At 48.5% G+C, this 16,418-nt stretch overlaps 1 protein-coding gene across 5 annotated transcripts in view; it reads right to left on the bottom strand.

Annotated features, from left to right (window-relative positions):
* Nucleotides 1–16,418, bottom strand: part of XPO5 (exportin 5) — a 37,171-nt gene that overhangs the window by 16,826 nt on the left and 3,927 nt on the right. For 2 of the 5 annotated variants that reach the window (XM_043511565.1, XM_043511564.1), the window contains exons 5-21: nucleotides 16,064–16,246; nucleotides 14,688–14,729; nucleotides 13,821–13,844; nucleotides 13,229–13,414; nucleotides 12,358–12,434; nucleotides 11,650–11,749; nucleotides 10,467–10,550; nucleotides 9,896–10,021; nucleotides 9,551–9,641; nucleotides 8,803–8,931; nucleotides 7,905–8,020; nucleotides 6,803–6,958; nucleotides 6,026–6,067; nucleotides 5,304–5,393; nucleotides 3,509–3,708; nucleotides 2,557–2,656; nucleotides 1,359–1,540 (exon numbers count right to left, since the gene is read on the bottom strand). In XM_043511565.1, coding sequence (XP_043367500.1) covers nucleotides 1,359–1,540; nucleotides 2,557–2,656; nucleotides 3,509–3,708; nucleotides 5,304–5,393; nucleotides 6,026–6,067; nucleotides 6,803–6,958; nucleotides 7,905–8,020; nucleotides 8,803–8,931; nucleotides 9,551–9,641; nucleotides 9,896–10,021; nucleotides 10,467–10,550; nucleotides 11,650–11,749; nucleotides 12,358–12,434; nucleotides 13,229–13,414; nucleotides 13,821–13,844; nucleotides 14,688–14,729; nucleotides 16,064–16,246 — 1,928 coding nt within the window. Of the gene's footprint in view, nucleotides 1–1,358; nucleotides 1,541–2,344; nucleotides 2,413–2,556; nucleotides 2,657–3,508; nucleotides 3,709–5,303; nucleotides 5,394–6,025; nucleotides 6,068–6,802; nucleotides 6,959–7,904; nucleotides 8,021–8,802; nucleotides 8,932–9,550; nucleotides 9,642–9,895; nucleotides 10,022–10,466; nucleotides 10,551–11,649; nucleotides 11,750–12,357; nucleotides 12,435–13,228; nucleotides 13,415–13,820; nucleotides 13,848–14,687; nucleotides 14,730–16,063; nucleotides 16,247–16,418 lie in introns of all 5 variants that reach the window. The other 3 variants (XM_038394909.2, XM_038394908.2, XM_043511566.1) reach the window with 2 other exon arrangements.

Below are 16,418 nucleotides of genomic sequence, written 5' to 3' on the forward strand. Positions count from 1 at the left end.
CCTGGTACTAGCAGTGCAATGACTGTAAAGGCAAACAGCTCACTCAGCTTCGGCCATCAGCCTGCTTCAAGGAGTGGGAATGCTCACCTGGACACTGGTTTGTTGGATTTCAGAGACATGATGTCATATAAACATACACTGACGAAGTGCTCAGCACCCAGGAAACTCTGCATGAGACTGTCTCTGCCCAGAGAGCTCACAACCCACAAAAAGAACTGACGCATGGGATCGTCCACCTTCACGAGTAAAGGGCAAATCTCATCCCTGCTGCATCAATAGCAACTGGATAGCTCAATACTGACAATGGGCTAAAGTGCCCAGCCTACACTTTGTAAAGAGGAATTTGCTTGAGTGGGCCAAGACTGTATACACCTACCCCTCTCTGCTCTTCACAATTGCAGCAGCACTGTCCTGATTTGTTCAGTGACTCATATTTTAAGAACCTGGCTAGACAGTGCCCTACATGGGCCTCACCCCCATAGAGCTGAGTGCTGAAAAGCTATGTGGCGATTAAACACAGTTCCCACCTGCCACCCAGCTCCAGAAGCAGGGAACGGCCTCATTCACTACACACATCACTGGCCAGCGCGAGGTTGAGAGCCAGCCCCAAGCCTAGCAATGCCTCCCTGTTGGCAGTCACAGAGAATCCACCAAGGGATAGCTCAGAGAACTGCTACTCTCCTAACACTGCATCACCGGGTGAGGGAACGGCACAATTCAGAACACTTCCTCCCACCCAACCTGAACCACCTTCATCTCACCTCCACCCTGGCCAAGCTGCAGACACACGATGCAGACTCCCAGCGGGTACACCGAGAGGCGGCACTGCAAGGCACAGAAAGAGCCTTAGCATGAGCCCCCATTGGTTTCAATGGCAGATCACGCTTCAGGCAGCCAGATCAAAGAAGCTCAACTTAGTACTGAAGCGAGACCAAAGCAAACTCCCACTGGACGCCAGGAGAGCAGGCCCTGCTCTGGTGGTGACTGGAGAGGTGGCCTGGTGGGGGCTGAAGGCAGAGCAGAGATGTTAGTTGAAAAATACTTGGTTAGTCAGGGAGGCAGCTTTAGGTTGGACACATTCCCAGGTGGAAGTGGAGGTGGGGGAGGCAACCCCAGCCTGAGCTCCCATTAGCTTTAATAGAATCTCATGGGCCAGGGCTGTGCGTGCGGAGAAGGCTCACTTCCCCAGTCCCATTCCCCACTGAGAACAGTCGGGAATAGCACTGGTGCAGGTGCCCAAGCCTGTGCTCCCGTTGGCTTCAATGGGAGAACACGCTTAGAGAACACAACATACATTGCAGGTTCACTTCCAGAGACTGTTTAGTCAGCATAACTGGTGTCACGTCAACTCGACCCACCTTATGAGAGCGAGCAAGTTGTCGAGAAGTTTCAGGACCTGCTCAGTGCAGGGGTTACGGTAGATCGGATTGCCGCTGGGCATGCACCCGATCACAAATCCTCCGGCCTTAGCCTCTTCCAGGGTAGTGGGCCAACGAGCCCGTTTCACAACTCCCAGAATGGTGTACACGCAAAAGCTTATCTACAGCAAAACAAAAGACATGGAGAGAACTCTTCTTAGCAAGGGTGCAAGCAAAAGCAACAGAAGGCCAGAGAGAACCCTCTCCCCCTGGCCTTTCTCCTGGGATGGCACTCCACTTGCCCAACCCTGAGGGCAGGGCTGCCTTGGGGGAACATGCGCATGAGAAGATCCCTCACACTATCCTGATACCTTCCAGGGTTTGCAACAACCCCTTGACATGCAGGAATAGCACAGGAGCTTATTACTGGACACACAGTGTCAATGCAGAAGGTCTTGCTGAGTCCAAATGACCACATGGGGCACTCTCTAAAAGGAAACATTGAAGTCATCACTGTCTCATTTCCCTGCACACATCATGGACTGACCAGAAATTCCACATTCCTGCAACTGCCTAAAACCGCATTAGTGTCTGTCACAAGCAGAGTCCAACCATCGGCATTTCCACATCTGCCAAACCCTGAAGACAGCAACTACCAGTTTGCAGCAAAGACATCCTGCATCTAGCCTCTCATACAACACCAGGTCCTGATGAGTATTTGAGTTATACTCCACGCCACGCAGCTTCAGTCTCATGCTTTCCAGAATGCTTCACTTGGGAATCGCAATTCACTGCACCACATTACCCAAATCATCCAGCCTTAACCCAACTGCATCCACAAAACAGACTGCTCCAAGAAGAGCAGGCACAAAGGCTTATGAACCACCGCGTGAGGAATACAGCAAGACTTCTGCCTTGCAGGGTTACAGGATTCTATATACCACACAGGGATGGGGGAACGGGAGACATGATCCTGCTTCTCTTACGTGACCCATGTCCACTGAGCTAGAGTCAGAAGCCATCCGCCATTCTGCAGTGTGAACGACGTAGTGATCTGGGTCCAACAAAAGGCGCATGTTTAGGACAGGTCTTGCACAAGGCCCTATTCAAGAGGCAGAATAGGTGAACACGTGTAGAAGGCAGAGGAATTACTTGCAACTCTCCAAAGACCAAGCCTCCCCAGGTAACGGATACTCACTCTGGAGCGGTTCAGGCCACTGGGATCTTCCAAAACGGGATCAGTGATTTTGTTGTCAGCACCAACGTAGGAGATGAAAGCTTCAGGATCTGATAGGACTCTGAGGGGCAGAAATGAGCAAGCCTGGGATTATCAAAAGCACCGAGGACCTTTAAGCGGAGTCTGGCATCTGCGATAAATGCTGTCCCAGCACAGATAGTCAAAAGTCCTATTAACCACAATCAGTCAATTCATCTTAAAGGTGGAACTCAAGGTGACTGCCCTCGACAACTGCGCTTAGCTTCCCCTTTCAGTTTAATGAAACTGACCCCCTCACTGTACACAAGGGCTCATCAATGCCAAGTGACCCGAGATCAGGCCAGGCTGGTGGACAGGCTGAGCTGTAGTCTGCTTCTCCGCATCGAGCTCTGCTGACTTGGCCCAGAATTGCAGAAACAAGCCAACAAACCCCTCTCCGAATATCCCCATGCACAGTCCACCTACAGCCCAGCACCTCTTTCAATTCAGTTAGGGAATATTCCAGAGAAGCCCTTTTGCACCTTTCAAATCTCAGCAATCCTGCTTCCAGCTGCTGCGTGGCAGCTTTCCCAGGTGTTGGCAGAGGACAGCAGCTCTGCACACATGGCTTCTCCCGGAGGTCAGCAAAGGGGGTATTTGACTCCCCTTTTTGTCAGAGGTTTGGAGAGTGCTGTGGCCCCTACCCCTTCTCAGCACGTGCTGTTTAGATATACTCCACACCAAGAAGCTATTCCATCTCCTGGGCTATTAGCAGGGGCTCAAAGCGTAGCCAAATGTCTTAAGAGTGCAGAGGGCTTGTGGCTAGCAAACACAGGGGGCACAAAGCGATGCTCCTCTGCTGCACACATTCTGTAGAGGGAGGCACATGCTAGCCCCCGGAATCTCTGCACCATCTTCAGCTCTAGCTCAGGAATGGTTAATGTGGACCCTGTACCTCTGCATCTCTTCAGAGAGCCACAGGTTGGCAACAGGAGACATGAGCTCCTCCAGGAAAACCTTCTGCCGCTGGTAATCCTTGAATTGGTTGCTGATGAGGACCAGGGCCTCCATGAGAGCGCATTTCTCCATCTGCGTCAGGAGCAGCTCATTGGACAACAGTTGCTTCACGTGGTTATACAGCATCTCAAAGTTAGGCTGGAACAAAGACCCAAGTAGGACATTGTCACTCACCCACCTGACTGGGGATGCTGCACTCACTTTTGGGGGGAAGAGAGACTGGTATGTACTGTATTCCCACACGCAAGATGCAGGAAATAGCTGGATGAGTGGGGCCTGTTCTGATCTTCCCTGTCCCTCTCAAGGGCTCATCTCCCTTGCCCTGATCTTTCCAGCCTCTTCCTTAAGCCTGGCAGAGCCTTGTTTCTACCCTGCTCCTCTATCTTCCTTCCTCCCCCTAGGTACTCCAATGATCTCCATTGTTCATGGCAAATAATGTTTGAGATCAGGGTAGACGCTGCTGTCTCAGCCAGCTGCACCATCACAGCGTGGTCTAAACCCCAAATTGCTCTAGTCCTTCATGGATGGCAAGGAAGTGAGCTGGTCTCTAGGCACTCAGATATCAGAGTTTGGGACTTTACATCTCTCCACTCCCACCCTTGTGAGTCTAACCAAGAAAACCTGATTGTCCAAGCTAATGGTCTATCCTCACTGCAGTGGATCAGTTTTCGCTTGCCTACTCTACTCGTAAGTCAAGTGTCAAGGAACAAGCATAGAAGCTTGTACAAGCATCAAGAAGTGTTCACTACCTTTGGGATGGATGATAACAAACCCACTCTTTCTTGGCAGCTGTACTGAAATACAAGCTGGAATCCTAAACGACCCCAATTAGCACCTTCAAAGCAGCAGCTTGTGTTCTGCCACAACATAGAGACTAATCTGTAGCCACAAAGTGAGTGACAGCTGCTACGCCTCCAGCAACCGAAGGGATCCTCAAGAGGAGTAGAATGCCATCCCTTATCCTTCAGGCCTCAATAGTTCCCGTCCTTAAACAGGCTGACAATACAATGCCCCTCTAACTACAGCTCCCCTGGTCCCTTAGCAATCAAATACTAGTGCTGCTGGAGCCAAGAATCCAAACAGAGTTTGTAGGCTTGCTGGTTCAGCAAAGCTAGTAGAAGAGTCTGACCTGGTGGGATCAAGCAGAAAGAGCAACCAGTATTTACATTCTCTTCTACTCCCCCTGGACTGATCCAGAAAGCCAATATCCTCCCCGGCTCCTTCACATCCCTTCTCCTGACCCACTTATAATGCAAAATCTAAGAGATCAGCCAGGGCTAATGGCTTTAACTAAGGGCACAACTGGTATTACAATAAATAAAATATAACAAATGTGCCTATAAAATTGACTTGAATGCTCTCTTTCCCCACTTCAGATGTTGATCAGCATCTTGGATCGTAAATTGTGGGGCAGGGTCTGTGCCTTGCTATGTATCTTTACTGGGCCCAGTACAACAGGGTCCAGGTCCTGATCAGGGCCTCTAGGTGCTACTGCAATATATTTAAAAACAAAAAAAAGTCAGTATCACTCTAGTGGTGAGAAAGAGAATAAATCGGCTGGCTTTCTGTGCAGCAGAAATATCTCTGCTTTACAGTCACATTTGAGTAAAAATAGGGAGAGTCTCCCTGGGAAAAAAAAGGGGATTGAGTCAGAGGAACTGAAGCTCCCCAATCCCCAGAAATACAGCTGAAGAGGGGCAGTGGTGCCCGGGAACAGAGGTGCATGTACATACCAGGACAAGCTGAGGGTAGTCCCGACACATCTTTATGATCGAGGAGCATGCATGTCTTCTCACATTCTTCACTGCCCGAGTTCTTGGGGCCTGGACCAACAACAAAATTCAGGGTCAAACTACAAAACCCAGACAGACCCCAGGCCTCCCCATTAGCCAAATCCATTAATGTAATTTTCTGGGCTGTGGAGACCAGGGGAAACTGATACTTCAATTCGTGCATTCCAAGAGTTCAGTTAATGCCAGTTCCCAGAGGAGTCACTGCAAGCCCGAGCCTCTGGGCGCCAATTCAACTCCTGGGATGAGAATGCAACTGATTTTTATCTAATGCATTACGGTTCCCAGCATGCACCAGGGGTAGCAGCCATACCAACACCAACACACGTCCAACCACTGAAGGGTATGTGTGGTGGCTAGCGAGTGAAAGTCACTCCCAAATAGAGGTCTGATGCACAAATACCCAAATGGCTATATCCTGACTGTTTCTTGGGGGTGAATTTCAACCTAAATGACTCCCAAGCTTCCACCAGCCAAGGCTTATTGGCTAAGACTGCGAAGAAGGGATTTAAGTGTCTAGGTATCCCCTTGTCAAGGACAAATCCGACTGAGAAGTTAGTTGCAGCATAACTTTAGACCTTGTCTCAGGCATCAATATGCTTCTCAAATAGGGCACACCTGATGCAAGTACTATAGCATATTGTGGCCAAGGAGTATGGACTTACCTTACTCTCTTCTATAACTTCAAAAGTGACAGCGGTGAATAGCTGTGGGACAAAGGAAAAGTCAGTCACTCATCAATATCCAGCATTCATTCTGGAACACTAGGCACAGGATATTGGTGTGACTTCACCAAGCCAGCAGAAACCCCTTTATTCAGGAAGGGTATGAGTTCCCAGTGCACCGAGGCCATGATATAAAGATAAAGCTTTTATGGAGACAGAGTGTGTCATTTAATGGTTGAAGACCAGGACTGGGAATTATGAAATCCAGGTTATCTGACTCCTCCACTGATTCCCTGTCTTTGGACAAGTCACTTCACTGCCTCAGTTTTAATCCCATTTCTAACAGGAGGGTAATTCCTCTCCTAGGGGTCTCATGAGGATTAGTTAAAATATGTAAGGGCCATGTGGTACTAATATTCCACTCAGAGGCTATCTGATCAAAGAGTAGTCTACAACAGTGGTTATCATCCTTTCCAGACTACCGTACCCACTTCAGGCGTCTGACCTGTCTTGCGTATCCCAAAGTTTCACCTAATTTAAAAACTACTTGCTTACAAAACATAAAAACACAAAAGTGTCTCAGCACACTATAACTGAAAAATTGCTTACTTTCTCATTTTGTCTGTATGAAATTTTAGTTTGTACTGACTTTGCTAGTGCTTTTTATGTAGCCTGTTGGAAAACTAGGCAAATACGTAAATGAGTTGATGTACCTCCTGGAACTCCCAGCGGTACATATACCCTTGGTTGAGAACCACTGGCCTACAGAACACCTACCTTGGAGAGGACTTGGGGTAGATACTCTGGCCTATAGGTGACAAACGGGAAGAGTGCAGAGACATTGGTGAGCACACAGGATAAGATGAGAGGATCTTTTGTTTCAAAGTTCAGGACAAGCTGCAGCAGCTCTATGCCATCATTCACTGGGATCTCCTGCAAGAATAAAAGGGGAGGGGGCAAGGAAAGAAAGCAACAGTCAGAGATGCGAAATATAGCCAACACTCCAATGTCTCCTCCCAGGGCCTGGCCAGGGAGCTGCTGTGTTGAATAGCACCCTTGGGTGAAGTCTTCCCAAAGTGAGTTAAAAGTGGCAAAGCTCATTTTAACTTAGGCGCAATTGCTGTTGCAAGAAAGAGAGAACAGACAGCATCACCCTCTCTACAGATGTCTGGAAACAACCGGAGGTTCCAACTCTTACTGCCTGTCTAGGGTGTCCACTTCCTCCCACCTCTTCCCTAGCTCTCTTTTTGCCTGCTGGCTAACAAGTTTCAGGCTTAACCAGCCAGCACAAAATCATCCTTGCAATTCTTTGCTGTGACCAGAATGGAATGCCCAAGCAGTCCAATCCTGACTAAAAACTGGCCAGACCCTAACTGGCAAATAAAGATAGTGCACTGCACTTGTGTTTTTCCAGCTAATGCACTGCAAATGGCAAAGAGAAGCTGCATTTTTCTCATCTTTTGCTGTTCACTTCTCTCTTCCACTGTGTGTGCAAGTTTGCCTCGAAAAACACAAGCTGATTGGAACAACAAAACCAAAGAGCTACCACTTAAAACAGACGCTTTCTCCCAACAATACAGGCTGCTCTGAAGAGATCACCTGGGACCCTAATCACTGCACTGGCTCCTCATTTAATAGTATCCAAATCCAAAGCACTTTTCTGGTGTTCAAAGCCTACAGTGGAACTGGCCCTACCTACCAAAAAGATCACCACTCCCCAATGCAACTACGACCTCCCCTGACAGCTGGAGTTTCAGCACTATTGTATTTTGCTGCTGCAAGCTAGCATTTTTGGGAAATATTATCTGAAAGAAAACACAACCTCCCATGTCTTCCCGAGACACAGAAACCATGCAAACAGCAGTTAGAGGGTATGTACTTCCTTATCCAGGGTCCGGAACATCTGGCTGATGACACTCTCTGAGAAGAAGGTCATAGCATCCCACTGTACAAAGGAAGGCGAGAAGATGGAGCAGAGACCTTCCCCAGTCTTAGCTGCAAGTGGAGAGAAGAGAAGAGAAGATTGGAGCACTTGTGACACTGGAGAAGTCTAGCTTCCCCTTTCCTCCCAAGCACAATGCCAGCTTGGAAAGTCCTTTGCAAAGTCCCACTCTCAGGGAAATCTTGCTGGACATCTGAACCACCCACTCATGAGTGCTCCTATCCTTTCCCTCTATTCCCTTTGCCACTAGGGAGAAGGTTTCCGGCAAGCAAGCATGGGAGGAAGGTACTAAATGGTGCTCAAAGGCTGTTTGCTTTGTCATCGAGGTAGAGGCTCCTGGATCACAAACAACATCCCTCAGATATAAAAGAGGAAGTGATTCCAACAAACCACAGCAGAAGGGAAAACAAAGGACGGGTCTCACTTAAATGGGATTTTAAAGGCAGCAAGTGGCCTGTGTGGAGAACGAGCGATGTAAGTGACAGAGGCCTTTGCGAGATAGCTACGTTTGGATTTCTCAGGACAGAGATTGGCTGCATTTTACAAGAAGGACGTAACCAGTCAAGTCTGGCCTCTCACTTTGAAATTGTTTTCATGGGAAAGATACAAGTGAAAGGAATTGGGGAAAGGAAGGAGCTTTCCTGTCAGTCAAAGGCTCTGGACCAGTGGCTGCTTAAGTAGGCAGTGAGGGATTTTTCCTGCAGAGACCCTGGAAAGCCTGATTTGGAACCTAGTTGATTTTAAGAGTTGTGGCTTCAAAAGACACACACAGAAGCTCGTTTGGGGCTCCAGCAGGAGGCTGAGCCTCGTCTCTCCTGCTCTTCAGGCAACTTACAGTTCATGGGTCCAATATCCACAGGAGCTGCCAGCTGGTACTTCAGCCACTCCCCAGCCATCTGGAAGCCAGTCCTTGGGTCCAGGCGACATGCCATCCTCATGACTTCTCCCTGCTGGGCACGGAAAGCTGCCAAGGGAATTGGATTTGAGGAGTCAGGTTCAGATATTGGAAATGGCTCCCCTTCAGTGTCGCTCTTCACTTTTCCACAGCTGGGAACATCTGTGGCTGCTACTTTGGCAGTAGAGTTCTGCAGAGCGAGCTCAAATACCCTGGTAGTAGACCAGCTTGTAGTACAGCGCGGGAGCCTTCCAGCTTTGCTTTGGGAAATAAGATTAAATTCTTTAGCTAAACCCCCTTTTTCTGGATCCTTGCCTCCAGGCCTAGTTCCTGTCCAAGTCCTGGGGTACAGTGAGTTTCATTCCCCCGCTACTCCGGACAACTGACTGAGGAAGCATAAACCGACACTGAGTAATGCAGGCTCAGCAAACCTTAGTTGCCACCTGTTGGCCAAGAGGAAACAGAACTGAATGCCTGGGCTGCCATAGGAGAATGCCAAGAAGTTCACCAGGCACAAGGCAAGCAGGAAGACCTGGAGCAGCAATGTGAGCAACTGAAGCTCATTACTGAGCTGAGAGGGTAGGCTCTAAGCTAGGCCAGGAACCCCCAGCCCTCTGAGAGCAAGGGGAAGACTGCAAATTTCAAACAGAGGTAGCAGGCCTTGCCAGGAGGCCCCTGGATGACTTACAGTTGAAGAAGGCATTGAAGTCCTCATCACTGTCGAAGTCAAAGCGAGAGTATTCACAACTGGGGCTGTCTGTTTTAGAGGGGAAGCCCACCTGGAAACAGAAGGGATGGGGTGAGGAAGCGAGTGGAGCAATCACCCACCTCTGCCTGAGCACCAGCTCCAAGGGGACTCCCACTAGGGGAAGAGAGGAAGAACTGTAATCTTCAGATCAGGACTGCTACCCTGCAGCCTGGAGATGATGCTCTACACTGCGCGTCAAAAACCCAGCTTCTTCACCGTTACCACTATGAAACATTTGCCGAGGCACCACCAGCTCACACCCAGCAGAGCAGAGCTCCTCCATACCTTCACTAGGTTAGTCATAGATGCACGAAGGTACTTTGGGATCATAGCCAACAGCAGAGGTTCACGGGACAAGATTTCATGTCGAAAGAGGGCTCCCCAGGTGATCTGAGTGGAAGAGCGCAGGAACTGAGGGGAAAAGAAGAAAGAACAAAAGTGTCAACAGGGTTGTACTCTCTGATGCAGAAGCTTGAACCTTTGTGCTAAAAGGGGAATGGCAAGCTACAATGACTCCCCAGTCCAGGCCACACACTTTCCAGACCCAGCCAAAACTGCTAAGCTACTCTGGCAAATGGGAAAGAGTCTCCCACCAAGCAAATACCAGGTTTGCTCCAGTCTCTGAAATCTGTGATCTCCATGCTGTGTGGGCTTTATGGGACACTGGATGGCAGCACAGCACTGACCACATCACCTTCTACATCCTCAGAGGAGAAAATGGTTAGAAAATGGCAGATGGCTCTCAAAAACGTAACAGACATGAGCTGATTTCCTCTGCAGCAGGAGTGACACAGTCTCCTACGCTGTGGTTTAACTACACATACTGCACTCAGAGCCCCCTCTCCCTTTCCCCTACCTGGCTGGGATGGGTTGTGAAAGCTAGAAATGAGTCCAGGTATTTCCCAAGGTTGGCTGGTGTGTCCACGTCAGAATCCGAGCCCTGTTAACGGAAGAATGAGTAATTTCAGACAAAACGACGAGTGATTTCAGACAACGCTTTAGCAGTAGAGCAGGAGGAGCTGGGTGGCAGCGCCACTTGGAAACCAGGAGCACAATGTGCTGGGAATAGAAAAGCCAGCGCATAATGGCTGAAAAAGAGCCGTGTTCTGAAACTGCTGCTGCTCCAGAGCGCCAAGTTCCCATTACCTGCCCTGGAAGTGCCAAAGGAGACAACGGCCACATTCAAGAGAAAAGGATGGACTATGAGTAGCTTGGAAAAAGTTATAAACACTCTACAACACCCAATCCATCATGAGGTATTCACTGGAGGGCCGGGATGACCTGACTATCCCAAAAATTGAGGGAAAAAGGAGACCAGAGATGTAGCAGTTCTTAAAAAAGCATCAGTATTTGCTTCACTCCTCACTCCAGCAGTACTCTTTGACCTAGCACTGTCTTGAGTGTTCCCTTCTCTGGGGCTGTTCTTCCCAGGATTTCTTTAGCAGCACATCTTTTTGTAGGGTTGCCTGTCACTCTGCCATCCCTGGAGTGAGCTGAGCTTGTATCATAAAGGGCCACAAACCCTTGCCACTCACAGCAGGCTTTGCTAAGGATTAATAGCCAAGGCTCCCCTCCACCATACAGTGAGTGAAGTCACACTAGCTTGAGGTAGTCAAACCTCCAAGAGCTGCTTCTTGTTAAGTTTATCTTCTCAAGTGGTTCAGAATTTTCCTTCCTCCCACAGCTCCCTGTGAGTTTACTGTCACACCAATTCTCTGCAGCCAGCTGACCTGGTCTTTCCACAAAACAACATCTTTCAGCAAGCCAGCTCCCTTATTAAATGATCACTCTTGTTACATCCCTCTTTGGTGCAGTTGGTTGAAGATCCAAAGTTCCCAGCACACCCCTAGAAGAGTTGGCTTCAAACCTGCCAGGTTTCACTGCATGCAAGGCCCTTTCTGTTCCCTCCACTGTTAGAGAAAAGAACTGTTGCTGTCCATATCAATGGTATAAACGAGCATCATGGTATCCATATCCCCAATCATCCCCCTGAAAAACAGTCTTGTCAGGACTGCTTCCAGTGTTTGTAGAAGACTCACCACTAATGCACACAGCTGACTGCCTAAAGCACACAAGACCTGGCAAAGTCTCTTCAAGAAAACATAATGCTTCTCTACCAGGCCTTCACCATCTGCTGTCCTGGGAGGGAGGAGAAGAGAAAGGGAAGGTCAGGATTACACACACAGTAGTAAGTTGAGAAGATAATTTGACATCAGCGTGGTTGGGTTCCCTTCCCCATTACTGAAGTTATTGATATGAGATCCAATTTTAAGATTAGAAGTATTTCTAGTCTAAACCCTTTGGACCTTCTGCCAATATCTCCTGATCAATCTCAGGCCAAAAGAGAAGATTTCGGGATGTTGGGAGTTACCCTGAGCAGCTTCTTTTGAAGTTATGGGACTTAGGAAAATGGTTGGCTTTTCAAGTTTGGGAAAAGTAACACCTTCTACCCTCTCCTAATCCAATGCCAGCTTGTTGCCATTAGGCCAGACTGGATCTGCATGCTGCCCATACTCAGGATCTGTGCACAGCAGTGGTTCGATATGCAGCACTTGATAGTACAAGGCTAAGAACTCTACCCACACCTGAGCAAAGGCCATGATGGGAACAGGTGCTGAGGTAATTTCCAAGAGACCACTTTTAGTTTTATAGCTTGGGGTGGGGAGGTACTTATTAATACAGGCCAGCCGCAGCCAGTTTCCACTTTAGACCATGATGTGCTCCCTCAGCAACTGGACAGTACTCACTGCGCAGCAGAAAGTATGTAGTGCATGGCAACATCTCCAAACAAGACCATAAGGGGCTTCCGATCCTCCAGCTTCCCCTAGACAAAAAGCAAAGTACACACTGGTCAAAACACGTGACCGCACCTCATCCCACCAGCGAGAGGGAGCTGGCAGATCACTAGCTGTGTTACCATTTGGGGACTTGAATTCCACCATCAAGCAGAACAAAATGCAACAAGAAATAAAAAAACTATTGGAGAATAAAGTAGTTTTCTCCAATAACCCCACTGGGAGCCTTAAACCAAAATCTGGTCCTTATAGGCCTATTTCTTCTTCCACTGCATATTGGCTTGTTGCTGCAGGGCAGCTGGACTGGTTTGTTATTGTAAGGTTGCTTGTGAGCGCTGTGTTTGTGCTACTGATCTGGGATAAGCACACCCTGGGTAGGCATGGCAGCAGGACATACAGAGCACACCTCGATGGTGTGTTTCAGAAAACATCTACTGGGCATCAGAAATCCTACTAGGTTCTTACAGCGAGATGGCAATACCCCAACACTCCTCTGTGGCACTGAGCACTGAGGACAGCAAGGGTTAGGAATGAGTTAATGTTATTTCAAGCAGGGATTTCAAGCTTCAAAGCTGTATGGAAGGGCAGGCAGAGAAACGGGGCCTGGGTGGGTTCCAGAAACTGCTCTGTCCATTGTCCTGGGGACGCATCCGCCCTAAAGTCACTCAGGTGCCGGGGCAGCCAAAGAGGCAGGTGACTTAATTCCTTAGATAAAGGAGTGACGTTACCATTGCTCAACCTGATAAACTAAGAATAAACCCAGGGAGAGGAGGGGAATGTGGAGGGCAGGAGGGGTCAGGGAGGCTCGGGAAGAGGAACTCACTTTCCTGCTGACAGCGATCAGAAGACACTCTGCTGCTCCCACTTGGAGCTCGGGTTCATTCAGGAGCAAGCACAACATCTCCAGGAGCTTGCAGTTATCTGCTGTGATGTGGCTCATGGCCACCCAGTCAATGTAGCCTGCCAGGGTATTAAGTGCTGCTATCCCAACGCGGCAGTTTGCCTGGGCCTGTGAACAGACCATAACCATCAGTTCAGAGTCAGAAAGGATTTATATGGAAACAATCTCAGTGCAGAGCTTTGCCTCTGGCCCAGATCTGGGGCAACCCATATCTCAGCCATAGCTGACTTCTCCACGTTGGAGCTGCACATGCATTATACAACAGCAACTACCTTAGGAAGTGCCTTCTCCGGGAAAGTAACTGAGGTGGCAGTTGGTAGGGGAAGTGGGGCAAAGTCCTCAAGCTAACAACATCAGGGCTGCTTGAAATGAGCAGTTCCCTCCTTTCCAGATAGTAAGGTAATTAACCAAAGTATAAACTGCAACTTGGTGTCTGGTGACAGGCTATGGCATGGAAACCTGAGTCTGGTTCCAAACAACCTCAGTCGGCACTGCCTCCCCACGCCGTACTCACTTTTGGTTCCTGGGCCAGGTCAGTCTTCTGAAAAAAGAACAAGAGACAGTACGTGAACTGCTGTGGTGCACAACTCCTCCCAGCAACTGCTGGGCTGTCCCCGGCTCATTCAAGAGGGTGCAGCCCTGAGAAGCCTCAGTGAATAGATGCCTGGTGAAAGAGGCTGCAACACATTTTCCAGCTTAGGACACTGCCCCAGGACTTTCCACTGGAAGTTAAGCCACAGATTCTCTCCTCTGAAAGAAGACATTCCAGGTGGCAGGTTCCTCTGAATGTGTGCGGGTTCCAATACTTTCTTGAAACTTCCAGGGAAGAAGATGCCTTTGCTTCCCTTTTAAAGCATCTTACGTTCAAGGATCACAACCTCTGGGAAGCGTTTGTGGCCTCATTCTAATGAAACTAATGCGTAGAAAGAAGTGACTTGACCAAGACCACAAAGTAAGGCAGTGGCAGAGCCAGGATTGGAACCCAGGAGTCCTGACTTCCAGTCCCCAAACTCGAATTGCTTAACAGCAATAATGCACTATGTGCACCATCTTATTGCCTAAATTATGCAACAGCAGCGTCTGATCTGAGCAGATGCTCTGTTTTTCTGTGTGCAAGGAAATTGCAAGCATCCCTTTCTGCTGCAAGGTTTTGCTTTGGAAACTCTATTCTGTCAACATTTAGAGTGCAATGACTCAAGTCACCACAGATGTACCCCAAATACCCAAGTACAAACCCACCAGCTGAATATCTAACAGCACTGCAGAGTACAACTCCCAGGCCTGGCAATTCCCTCCCTCTCAATCCAGTGAGCAGACTGGTAGCTGGACACCCAAACCTCAGTATTCACCCTGTGCACAAACAGCTCAAAGATCTGCTAACCTGTGGAGTGGTGAGGATATCTCGCTCCTGGGGCGCTCCCACCTGGCCAAGCAGAAGGATTCCACCATTAGCAGAAGAAACCACACTTCAGAGTCTCAGCATTGGAATTTAGACCTCATCTGGAAATGTACTCAACCAAACTACAAAACGCAACAAAGTTTCCCACCCACCCCAGGTCAGCCATAAATGGCACACAGAAATACACAGCTCTGTTTGTCTATTGAATTGTCTATGCCAGTGGCTCTGAACCTTTCCAGACTACTGTACTCCTTGTAGGGGTCTGATTTGTCTTGCGTACCCCCAAGTTTCACCTCACTTAAAAACTACTTGCTTACAAAATCAGACATAAAAATACAAGAGTCCAAGCACACTATTACTGAAAAATTGCTTACTTTCTCATTTTTACTATATAATTATAAAATAAATCAATTGGAATATAAATATTGTACTTACATTTCAGTGTATAGCATATAGAACAGTATAAACAAGTTACTGTCTGTATGAAATTTTAGTTTGTATTGACTTCGCTGGTGCTTTTTACGTAGCCTATTGTAAACCTAGGCAAATATCTAGATGAGTTGGTATATCCCCTGGAAGACCTCTGTGTACCCCCAGGGTGACATGTGGTGCTGGGTGAGAACAGCTAGTCTATGCGGCCAGTGAATGTGCCAAGGAAACTGGTTGAAATGTCCATCTCGGCGAATTGGATACAGCCTGTCACTGCTCCATCTCCACCACACTGTTGTCATGCTAAGCATGACTCCACATTTTAACACATTATAAAAGGGAACAAGATGTGCATGTAAGAAGCTTGTCTCTGGATTGGTCACTGCTGTATCCCTCACCTTCCCAACCCCATCTCACTCTCACCGGATCAGACTACAAGCTCTTCAGGGCAAAGATCTGCCATTATCACATCTTGAGCAACCTGCACATCTCCAGTGTCATAGGATTATAACCGTAGTAAAGTAGAGCCCAAACGGCCCTGTTTATGGGAGGAAAAGGGGCATCTGCTACTAGAAGGTTGCAACACCCCATACCATCTCCTTGCAGTAGGAGTTTCTGACCTGAGCTCTAGGAGAATGGGGTCAAACCAATGCATTAGTGCCAACAAACTGAGCCTCCCAGTGCCAAGCGCAAGCTTCTCATCCATCTCAGGTGATTAACACTAGAAATCCAGACTGCTGACACCAATGCTGCCTCCTGAACCCTGAGACTTTCTCATCAGCCATTGGCTGTTTTCATGCTCACAACAGAGCTCCATGGTGTAACTACAGCAACTGATTTCAGACTGAGTCTCCTCTCACTTGCCCAAAAAGTGTGACCCATATCCAAGATCCCAGTGCTGACTGGGCTCCCAGAAAGAAGCTTCTTACCATGCGCCTATACTTGTTGACATTCTGCTGCAGGGTAGTGAGCAGGAAGCTGAAGATCTTCTCCATGTTCTGGGTAAGAGTTTGTTGGATGTCCCGTCGCCGCTGGGTGGGCAGCGTCTGGAAGGTCACCACGTCCTCTGCCAGACGCAGGAGGATGAACATCACCAGTTCTGTCTGTGTCTCCTAATGTCCCAAACAAACACACCCATGAATCTAGCCGTAACATGAAGCTCTGCAGAGAGCAGCTCAGAGACACAGATTAAGACTAGACCAGGGTCTGGGGAATAGCCAGAGAAGGATAACTATGATGGTTTAATCTCTGATAACGTGATCTCCTGGAATAATAGGACCTGAC

The sequence above is a fragment of the Dermochelys coriacea genome, chromosome 3 (genome assembly GCF_009764565.3).
Source record: "Dermochelys coriacea isolate rDerCor1 chromosome 3, rDerCor1.pri.v4, whole genome shotgun sequence".
NCBI classification, from domain to species: domain Eukaryota; kingdom Metazoa; phylum Chordata; order Testudines; family Dermochelyidae; genus Dermochelys; species Dermochelys coriacea.